The sequence below is a fragment of the Chinchilla lanigera genome, unplaced genomic scaffold (genome assembly GCF_000276665.1).
Source record: "Chinchilla lanigera isolate Chin_1 unplaced genomic scaffold, ChiLan1.0 scaffold00007, whole genome shotgun sequence".
Lineage (NCBI taxonomy): Eukaryota > Metazoa > Chordata > Mammalia > Rodentia > Chinchillidae > Chinchilla > Chinchilla lanigera.
The window spans coordinates 5,583,570-5,595,239 of NW_004955408.1; the positions used below are offsets into that span (position 1 = coordinate 5,583,570).

General features: G+C 44.3%; 1 protein-coding gene across 1 annotated transcript in view; it reads right to left on the reverse strand.

Annotated features, from left to right (window-relative positions):
- Positions 1 to 3,904, reverse strand: part of Cdkn2aipnl (CDKN2A interacting protein N-terminal like) — a 5,962-nt gene extending 2,058 nt beyond the window's left edge. The window contains exons 1-2 of the mRNA XM_005376150.2: positions 3,618 to 3,904; positions 1,571 to 1,670 (exon numbers count right to left, since the gene is read on the reverse strand). Of these exons, the coding sequence (XP_005376207.1) occupies positions 1,571 to 1,670; positions 3,618 to 3,856 (339 nt within the window). The 5' untranslated portion in view covers positions 3,857 to 3,904. The remainder of the gene's footprint in view (positions 1 to 1,570; positions 1,671 to 3,617) is intronic.
- Positions 3,905 to 11,670: the final 7,766 nt, after the last annotated feature.

Here is an 11,670-nt window from a genome sequence, read left to right on the forward strand (position 1 = left end):
CCCCTCCCCGTTCTCAGGAAAAATGGACCAATTAGGCTGACAACCTTTTTTGCTAAGCCAATAATGACAGCTTCCTAGTCAATCGTTTCTCCTTGCTTAAGACATTACCTTGGAAATACTAACTCTGACATTCCTGGCGCTAACAGCTTTCCTGAGTCAGCTGCTGCTCTTCGTTAATTATCATTCTTTAATAGGGTGCTGGATAGTCAGTCCCACAGGCTGGGAGCAGGTGCCTCAGGGTGGTGGTTAGAAATCAAAAATCATTTGCTCAATATATTTGTGCTTGAATCCCCGTCTTTCAAAAGAAATACAGCATACACTGCAACTGTTTGACAAGTCCCACATGTCTAGCCAAGCACGATGGCAAATACCTGTAAACCCGGAACTCTCAGAGGCCGAGGCAAGAGGACTGAAAGTTTAAGCCCAGCCCAGGCAACTTAGTGACTTACCAAAATCCTGTCTAGAAATAAAAACTAAAAGGGCTGGGGACATAGCTCAGTATGAAGGCACTGGTTTCAATCCCCAGTAGCATCAAAAACAAGAAACTAAAAAAATCCCACTTATCAAAGACTAATGCTCATTTCTCTTCTCAAACAAACAAAAACAAAAAAAACAAACAAAAAAAACCCTCACCCACAGTACCACAGAGATGTACTCATCTCCAAGCTGTAGAACCGCCAGAAAGTATTTTTAAAATCTTCTTGTGGAGGCCTTCTGTCTCTAGTCATCATTACTGTCTGGGCTCAAGATACTAACACTGCCAGGCGATTCATTTCGCTTGCTAGCCAGCTTTAAAACCCAGTGAAACTCTAATTTTAGAGCTAAGGGATCAATTCCGGGCAGCACAACAGACATTTTCAAGTGCACGACTAGACAAGGGAATTAGGTTTTTGGTGTTTGTCTGGGGGCTGGCACTCTTGCCTAATGCTTGCCAGCTTCCTCTGTTATATGCAAAAACTTCTGTGAAGACCCCTGGGCCTCTTTCCAGGGAGTTCTCAGAGTGGCCTTCAGTAGAGTGGACAGCCCTCGATTTCCAGAAACCAGGCCCAGCACACAGAGGACTCGTTCTCAGCACAGGCTTCCAGAGGAGCATTTCTGGCTTGTTGGGCTGTGGACAGAACCCAGCGCTCTGTGAATGGGAGGCCAGCACTCTCCAGCTGAACTCCACCTCCACACCCAGCAGTCCTCACTGGCAAGACTCAAGGCACCCTCTTAAGGATCTCACTTTTTAGGAGCAGCAGAACATCATTTTCATTGTCATCAAGTCTAAAAGTAAACTTGGCTACTAAGAAAATATTAGTTTTTTTGAATGAAGTTGTAACACACATAACTCAAAAAAGCTGCAGTACCCTGAGCCTCACAGTGGGTCCCTCCAGCTGCAAAATGTTTTTGCTTTGTGTGATGGCAGCGCTGCTTCCAGGGACAAGAAGTGTGGGTCAAGGCAGCCTGGGCTACGTAGGGAGACTCTCTCTCAAAAACACAAAAACAGTTTCCTCCAATGTAGTATCATCAAACCAGATACCATTAACCCCTCATCGGTCCATCAAATGCACTTAGAAATCCTGTTTACCTTTTTCATTAATTCACTTCTGGTGGTAAACTGTGGCAAGTCTTCCACTTCAATTCCATCAGCCATTTCCATCACCTTGTCCAGAAGGTCTTTATTGTAACTGCACAATAAAAAGTACTAAGGTGAAAACTGGAAGAATTACTACTCACTTTACGTTAATAAGAAATTGCAAGTTTCTGGTCTGTAAACTCAACTGTAGGAGAACTGAACGTTTTTTTTTTTTAAGAGATGGAATTTCATAATGTTGCCCAGGCTGGCCTGGAACTCAAATGATTTCCCTGCCTCAGTTTTCCCAGCAGCTGGGGCTACAAGTGTGCACCACTGTACCTGGGTTTCCAAAGAACTAACTGGAAACTGCAGGGGAAACTGATACATATTCAGCACAAGGTTAGGAAACACGTCTTCCCACTTGTAGGTACAGAACTGGGCAGGAATGTCAACAGAGTACATTTCAATATTTACAAAAGATTTGAAATCTCCATACATCAGGAAGTACATTTCACAAATATGGGGTGAAGGCCAAAAACTGTTTTGATTACTTTTAAACATGTAGCATGTCAGTCTTATGAATATCACATTCTGTTACTGGTGATATAGCTCAGAGCCACAGTGTCTGCCGGGCAAGTGCAAGGGCGTGAGATCCATTCCTGGTACCAAATAAACGAACAAATAAATAAATAACATTTGTACATTTGCTTAGCTTTTTTTGCTTTTTTCATTGAGCCACATCCCCAGTCTTTTTCTTTCTTTCCTTCTTTCTTTCTTTCTTTCTTTCTATTTTTTGAGACAGAGTCTTGCTAAGAATTTGCTAGAATTTGCAATCCCCCCGCTTCAAACTTCCAGACTGCTGGGCAGGCATGCCTGGGTCATCTGCTTCATTCTCTTGACATCTGCCTAGCCTTGGAACCTGTTAACCAGGATTTCCCAGGGTCATCTGGAAGCCAGAAAAAAGGGATGGCTATGTCCGGCGTGGCTTCCCTATACCCTGTTCCAATAAATCCCAAAACATGAAGAAATTGAAACAAAATAACAAGCGGCCTGGGGTTCGGAATGCCGCTCAGTTGTACAGCACATGCTCAGCACGCACAAAGTCCTGGGTTCGGTTTCCAGTACTGGAGGAAAACAAAACATGGCTTGGAGGGGCCGGACAGCAGTCAGGGTACAGAAATTTAGGACCAAACCAAGCCGTCCCTTTTCTCTCACACAGCTTCAGGGAATCCTAAAGTAAGAAGTAAGGGAGCCGTGGCATCAGCTGCTCTTTCGTGAAGGCTGGCTCTTGCCCTGCTGATGCAGAAGCCAAGATGCCATGGACTTTGAGACCTTGATAAAAGGTCACATGTTTTTTTTTTTTTTTTTTGGTCTTTTTGAGACAGGGTCTCCCTGTGCAGTTCAGGCTGGCCTCGAGCTCACTTTGTAATCCAAGCTGGCCTCGAACTCACAACGATCCTCCTGCCTCAGCCTCCCGAGTGCTGGGATTACAGGCGTGCACCACCACGCCAGGCTATATAACACGTTATTTTCGTAAGACGGAAAGCAGAGGGGCAAAGCTGGGAGTGGGGAGAAAAAGCCAAAGGACACAGATTATGCCCGCCGTCGTTGCAGTCCTGCCAGAAGCTGCACAGCCCTAGGCATGTTATTTCCTCTCTCTCAGGTATTCTTAGTTTGTCTCAGCTTCTGCCCCTGTGGTTGAAAGTTCATTGACTTAAAACGTACTCTGCAAAAGTGGTAGTTTGAGCTAGTAACAGTAATATAAATTGCATTAGCAATATAGCTACTCTGGAGCCCAACCATGCATTGAGCTCTTCAAGGTTTAATTATTGTAGTCATCACAACCGCCCATTTACCAACCGAGGACAGAGGCTCAGGGCAGGTAAGCGTCTTTGCAAGGGGCTGCCAGGGCGGGAGGGAGCCGGCGGGCCAGCCCACGTGGCGGGAGATGGGTGCAGGTTCGGTCTGGGGCAGGGGTCTCGGTCCGGGGTGAGCCCTGGGAGAGGGCGGAGGGTCGGCGGGCTGGGGACAGGGTCAGCCGGACGGCAGGGGTCCGCACCTGCAGCCCAGGAAGAGGTGATTGGCCCAGACCATGGAGAGGGACAGCAGCTGGTCCAGGCGGCCGCCGCCGTCCGGCGGGTCGCGGTAGTCTGGCAGATGGCGTAGGATGAATTCCATGCGAGCCTTCCATTGCTTCTCGCTTTCGGAGTAGGACCGGAACTGCTCGGCGAAGTCGGCCGCCTGCCGCACCCCGGAAACCAGTTCTTCCACCGCGGCGGCTGCCTCGCCACCCACCATGGCTCCAGACGCCGCCGCCGCCGCCTTCCCGACAAGCACTGCGCCAGCGCCTGGCAGCTAGAGAGGCCCTGGGGGCGCGCGACTGCTCGGGAGGACCGGCCTAGAGCGCCCTCGCCGGGTGTGGCGGCTTGCTGGGGCTCGGCCTGCGCGCCTGGCCCTTCGGAGTTCTGCATCCCGCCGTGCTTGGCGTCGCTCTGCCCAGGGCTGCAAGTGTGACTCTGCAAGTGTGATCCACCCCGCAGGGAACCGGCGGAGAACCTGAGGCCCTCAAGCACAGAGTTGGAGCGCCCCCTCTCAGGGGGCGGCTGGACGCCAGCTAGAGCGTTGCGGCGTCCTTTTCACACTGAGGGTTCCCCAGGCACCGCCCTATCCCGAGGCTTCTGGGGTCTGCGCCGCAGAGGGACTGACACGTGTAGCTGCGCATCTTGGGACCTGCTTTCCTGGAGTGAATGCTTGCTAGGCGCGTTCCTAGGGAGTGGGGCTGCCGTGAAAGCAAACTCAGCCCTGCCCTAATGAACTTGATCGTCTTGTGGGAGGCAGACAGAAGTGACATAATTGCTCAAGTAAACGGAAATTTTGAACGTTATCGAGTAAAGGGAAAACTCAGTGCCACAAGCGTGAATAAGCAAAGGGACCTGCCCCAGTCCTGGGGTCAGGGAAGGGATGCTAGAGGGCCAGAGAAGAAGCAGGAGTTCGCCTAGTAAAGGGGAGCTGCAAGTCAGTGGACAAGCAAGCGAAGGGAATGGAGATGAGGCTGCCGAGGTCAGCAGGACCGGAAGGCCAAGGGAGGGTTCCTGGTGCAGACCGGAAGAAGAATGTGGCACCGCTGAGGGATTTTAACCACAGCAGTGACATCTGAGTTTCCAGAATGTGGTTTCCAGAATAGATGTGTCCAGAAGAGATAAGCAGGTGGGCCAGAGGGTGTTCATTTAGCGGCTTTGACTCGGCCATCTGTTACAGGGTCAGGTGGAAGACCCACTGAAAAAAACAAACTTCTCTCAAAGTGGTGAGTTCTGTGGAAGCATTCAGCTTCAGCAACTGGGAAATTCCCTGAGCCTCCACCAGACTTGACAGATTAGTGACTTCATGGGCTTCTCCATCATGCCCTATCAAATGTGAGGTTGAAGTACTGAGGTGGGCGTAGGAGGGCTCCAATATAGGCCCTACATGGTCAGCAGGACTCTGGTGCAAGAACTGACCATGTGCTATCTGCTGCTTCTGCAGCTTCTTTGGGGTGTAGAACCCCAGCATTCAGAAAGCCAATCCACTATAGAAATACAGGGTAGTCAGCTGGGTGTGGTGGTGCACACCTGTAATCCCAGCACTTGGGAGGCTGAGGCAGGAGGATTGCCATGAGTTCAAGGTCAGCCTGGGCTGCATAGCAAGACCCTGTCTCAAAAGACCCACAACCCACAAAAAGGCAGATACTGGTTGCTCTGTCAAGGCTCCAAGTAATTCTACCTTTGGTTAACCAAACTTTTAAAGCTTTCAATGTGCCAAGCACAAGGGTGAGCACCTGCATTCCCAGCTACTAGGCATACTGAGGTGGGAGGATCACATCCTGGGCATAGTAAGATCCCATTCCTTAAAATAAGATTTAAAAAAAAAAGGGTTGGCGATGTAGCTCAGTTGTAAAGCACTTGTCTACAATGCATGAGGCCCTGGGTTCAATCACAGGCACTTCAAAAAGAAAAGCAAGTGAGAAAGAAAAGAAAAGCACTTAACATTCTTGAGGGTCCTCTGAGTCAATTTCTTGATCACTTAATTGTATCGAGTAGAGGTTGACCCAGAAGTAAGAATCCAGGCTTTGTGAACAACAGCTACAGCTAGCGCCTTAACCTTGCCCATGGGATCTGAGAAAAGTTAAGGGCCATGCAGCAACTATTTTGACAGTGATGGGGCATCTGCATATATGTATGTATGTGCAAGCATATTCCACCTTGCATTCAGTTATGAGAACACAAAAGTGCACAGATAAATATTTTTCTTTTCATTTTCTTTCTTCCTTCCTTTTTTTCTTTTCTTCTTTTTTTTTTTTTTTTTTTTTTTTTTTTTTTTTTTTTTTTTTTTTTGTCTTTTCTTCCGGTGCCAGGAATTGAACTCACAACCTTGCGCTTGCCAGGCAAGTGCTTTTGCTGCTGAGCTAAATCCCCAGCCCCTCTTTTCTTCTTTTTTTGGTACTGGGGATTTAATCCAGGGTTTTTGTGCTGAGCTACTTCCCCAGCCCTTTTCTATTTTTATTTTTTATTTTGAGATGGGGTCTCACTAAATTGCCCAGGCTGGGCTCAAATATTTTATCCTTCTGCCTCAACCTCCCAGAATGCTAGGATTATAGCTATGTTCCACCACACCTAGCACACTTTTACAATGTGGAAGCTTTTTTTGTTTTTTTGAGACAGGGTCTCACTATGTAGTTTAGGCTGGCCCCTGATCTCATGGTGATCCTCCTGCCTCAGCCTCCCGAGTGCTGGGATCACAGGAGTGCACCACCACCCCCAGCTACACTGTGGAATTTTTAACATTGTACAAGTGATAGAATTATACAGAACATTATTTATATTAATATTAATAAAAATGTGAAGTAATTTTAAAACATATTAACATTTCACAGAACTCTTTTGGCAAGTCCAGTTACTGACCAGTTCACTGTTTCTAGTTGTTTCTGTGACTCAGACTTTCTAAGAGTATACTTATTACTAGAGTCAAAGTCAGTTTTCCCACTTCACCTTTTTCCCTTTTTCAACCACTTAAAAGTTCCAGAAGTATTTTTAGCTTGTAAGCTGGCAAAAACAGGGTACACACCATTAGCCTGTGGGTCATAGTTTGTCAAACTTCCAATAGCTTTATGGTAAATATTAAAATCATGTTTATGAGTCCTTCGGCTGTGTCTTTTATAGAATTGTCCTATTTCAGTCTATCACTGTATAAACTTTAATATCATTTTTTCAATTTCTAAGGAAACAAGCTGCTGCCATTTCAATTAAGATTACATCAAATTTATAGATCACTCAGGGAAGAATGACTCTTCCTTCCCTTGACACGGTATGGTGTATCTCTCCATTTAGTGACACCTCCTTACTGTGATATATCTTTAAATCCAATGAAGCATTAGGCTTATATTCATATTTGCCATTCTAGGTTTTCTTCATTCCTTGTCTATCTCTCACCTTCCTTCTAGTTTCATTTTCCTTATACCTGAAAATTATACCGTATGTTCAAATTTCCTTTAGTACGGGTCTTCTGGTGTCAAACTCTTTCCCCCTTTTTCTGCTCAGAAAAGTTTTTATTTTACCTTCAGTATTAGTTGTGTGGCTGCATAACAAATTGCTCCAAAACTCAGTAGCTTAAAGCAATCAGCTTTTCCCATCTGCCAGTTCCTGTGCCTGGCGCTCAGGAGCGGCTCCCCTGGCTGCACGGAGGCATCCGGCTCTCTGCTGTCCAGCAGTGCAGGCAGGTGGAGGTTGCCCAGGCTGGTGGCCCCACCTCCAGGGTGGCTCACAGACAGGGCCATAGGTAGCCAGTCCCAGCTCCTCGTTTCGGGCCCCTCTCCCCTATCACGCAAGCGTCCTCACTGCAGGGTCTTCTGCAGACAACGTGAATCACAAAGGTCACGCCACAGTACCCTTTATGTCTTGGACTCCTGGATCACCTGCCGTCACTTCTGATTTACCCCATTCAGTGCAAGCAAGTCACTAAATCCAGAATGCGTTCCAGAAGAGAGGAATTAAGCTCTGTCTTTTGAACAAAGTGTTAAAGGAGTGAATGTGCTTTTAACCACCACATCTTACCCCCCACCTCGTCTTTCTCCTCTTCTGAGATTATCTTCTAGAATATCCTCACAGTTCTTTTTTTGGAGGGGAGCGCCTTTTTGAGACAGGGTTTCACTGTAACTCATATTGTAGCCCAGGCTGGCCTGGAACTTGCAGTGATCATTCTGCCTCAGCTTCCCGAGTGCTGGGATTGCAGGTATACACCACCAAACCTGGCTACTCTGAAAGTTCTCTTTTGTTGGAAATCTAAAACTAATTCTAAAAGACATTCTAGAAGAGGATCTAGAATATTCCCACTACTTCTCCTTCTGCTTCTCCTTTTCTTTCTCCTCCTTCCTTTTTGCAATATGAAGGTTTGAACCCAGGGCTTTCACGATGAGCTACATCCCCAAATCGCCCAGACTGGGTTCCAGTTTTGGATACTCCTGCCTCAGCCTCCCACAGTCCTGGGATTATAAGCGTACACTATTGTGACCAGCCACTTCTTTTTTAAAAATTTTTAATTAATTAATTAATTAATTAATTAATTTACTTATTGAGGGTTTTGAGGAGGTTGTTTTTGTTTTTTGAGGCAGGGTCTTGCTATGTAGCCCACGCTGGCCTCGAACTCACAGGAATCCTGCCTCAGCCTCCCAAATGCTGCGATGAGAGCCAGCCAGTTTTTTTATCATTGTTTATTTCAAATGTCTGTATTTCATTGATTAATATGTCTAACATATCCTAAATATTTGTCTTTAATATTTTCCCATGGTATTTATACATGATGAGTACTACTCTGCCATAACAAAGGATAAACTTGAATTATTGTTGGAAAATTGGATGCATCCTGAGACCATAATGTTAAGTGAAATAAATCAGGCACACAAGCTTAAATATCACATGATTTTTCTTATATGAGAAACCCAAAATATTTTTTTTAAAAAGATATATAATGGAGAATATGATGATAGATCTTTTGCAAATGGGAAGGGGATCAAGAGGAGAGACGGGGGAAGGGAGAAGGAGATTTAAAAGAGAACTGAGATGTGTCATGTACCTGTACCAGCTCCCCACAATGAGTGTAATCATTATGCACTGCAAACATGTCTTAATAGAAAAAAATTGAGAAGAAAAAGGATGTGTAGCACCTGGGTGTGTGGCTCAGCAGTAAAACACTTGTCACTTGTGTGAGGCCCTGGGTTCAACCCTGGCACCGCAAAAAAGCAGTGTTTAATTTGATCAAATTCCATGTTGGTATTTATAAAGACACGATTTTCTATTTTGAACTATTAATATAATGAGGTATTTGTACATTTTTAAAATATTGGCCCTATTTCCACTTCCCGATCAAATTCAGTTTAGATGCAGTATATTATTCTTTCTGGGTGCTTTTGGATGTCATTTGGCTTTTCTTTTCTTTTTTAATTGTGATACTGATAAACGAACCCAAGGCCTGACACATGCTAGGCAAATGCTCTACAACAGGGCTTAGTCCTTCTTCACAATTTCATTTTGAGACAGGGTCTTGTTAAGTTGCCCAGGTTGGCCTCAAACTTGGGGTTCTCCTGTTTCAGCCTCCCCAGGAGATGGGATTATAGAGTATGTCTCCATACCAGTCTTGTTTTCTAACATTTAAGATTTTTGCGTTGACACTGTAGATTAGATTGGCCTGGACTTTTCTATTTGTTTTCTTTATCCTCATAATGTTTATTGTATGTTGGTATTGATGGGTTCAAGATACGCTTCCCAAAACATGGCCCCTTGGGGCTAGGGGTGTAGCTCAGGAGTAGGTTGCCCACCTAGTATGCAACAAGACCCTGGATTCAATCTCAGGTTCTGCAGATTATAAAAAATAAATAATAAGAATAAAGAGGCACTTTGGATTTGAGAAAACAGAAGCAGGAAGGTCACTCTTATCTTCCCTCCTGCCCTTCTCTTCTGAAACAAATCATAAGACCCTCATTTGAGAAATACCCCTCTATACCTACAGGAAAGGAACATTCTTACTTCTGAAAACACCGGGACACAGAGACAAACCTGAACACTCAGGCTTGAGTCTGGGGATTTAGCTCAGCGGCAAAGTGCCTGCCTGGCAAGCGCAAGGTCCTGAGTTCGGTTCCCGGTACTGGAAAAAAAAAAAAAAAAAAAAAAAGTGAACACTCAGGCCTTGCTAAGTCTTCCCTAGCTTACTATCATTAAATCACACATTTTTGCTCTCCGATCACATTTTTCCACAACTGTCCACTCTTTATCAAATCTAAGAATAAAATGGACAAGTTTGGGGCTGGAGATGTAGCTTAGTAGTAGAGTGCTTACCTAGCATTTGTGAGGCCCTGGATTTGGTCCCCAGCGCTGCAAAAGAAAAAATATTTTCTTTGTCCTATTTACGTGTTTCTTAGGATCGTCACTTCTGAAGATGCCTGTGTGATGTAAAACTTCCGTTACATAACTTTGTGTGCTCTTCTCTCGTTAATCTTCCTTGTGCTATAGGAACCTCAGCCACAAACCTTAGAAAGGGTAAGGAGAGGAAATCTTTCTTTCCCTGCACTGTCAATGTATTTATATGAGATACTTGATTTGTAAAAAGAATCTATAAGTTTTACTTCTTTTTCTAGACTGGAGCATTTTTGTAAAAATTGGAATTATTTCTCTTTAAAGGTTAGTAGAATTGTATAAATCCCCTGTGGGACAGTAGATCTGGTTATATCTTGTTTGGGGAATTTGACATATTTTATTATTTTTTTATTCAGATTGATTTGGTTTTCTAGCTTTTGAGAAAATTATACTTCTCATGTATTTTCAAATTTATTGGGAAAAGATTATACAGAGTATTCTTTTTTTGTTTTGTTTTGGTTTTTTTGAGACAGGGTCTCACTGTGCAGTTTAGGCTGGTCTCGAACTTACTATGCAACCCAGGCTGGCCTTGAATTCATGGCAATCCTCCTGCCTCAGCCTCCCGAGTGCTGGGATTACAGGTATGCACCACCATCTCCAGCCAGTGCAGACCATTCTTAGGGCTACTTATTTGGCTTTGTTATCTTTTTTACTTTCTCTTGTTTGATTATGTTACCCTTATAATTTTGAGTATTATATACATTCATCTCTTTTTTTAAATTATTAATTTAGGTTATGTCTTCCCTAATTTACTTCCCTAAAAACAACTTATTTATTTTAGGTTTTACTGTCAGACAGGCTGACCATCTAAGAAGGATGGGAAGATATTTTGCAATTCCAAAATAACTTCTAAGTAAAATGTCCAGAAGTAATGTAGACAGCTAAGTTAGTTATAAACTTTGCAGGCAGGTAGACAGGGCTGGCCCTCTGCACAGAAGACAATCTTGGCAGGAGGCACATTCACTGAAGGCCAGGCTTCACGACGAAGTTGAGCAACTACACTCACACACTTCCCCTGGGATGAACAGTAGCGACTGATATTCTAAATAGGCATCAGTCACCTTGGAGAGGGAACCAACACCTCCTTACCCCACCCCTTCCAGGAAAGTCCTTGTCTGCCTACTTCCCCACTTAGTCCCCACTCAATCAATACTACTAAGCGCCTATACTTCTTGTAATCTTATTGGTTGACCGTAGTTTTGTCCCGCCTCATACCCGCCTTGTAACTCCGGTGTCTGTTTCTTCAGTAAACCACCAGTGCTCCCTATTTTGGACACTTCTCCCCCTTGGGCCCTCAGGCCTGCTAATGGGCAACTCCTTGCCTAATACTACATTTTTATTAGCAGATGCACTTGTGAATTTATTAATTTTTCCTTTGGTTTATTTTAATTTTAATTAATTAATTACTTGTTACTTTCTTTTCTTTTTTCTTTTTTTTTTTTAATGTGGAGAATCAAACCCAGAACAAGTCATATGTTGGGCAAGTGGTCTACCTCGGAACTGTGCCACCAGCCCCTGGTTTTTTGTTTTTTTTTTTTTCCTGAGGTATTGGGTCTTTTATTTTTTTATTTTTTTATTGTTTTTAATTTTTATTTTAAAGAATAAAAGAAGGATAACATAATAATGGGGGGACTTAGCAAATTACAGACAAAATGGTAGGAAATTATCAAT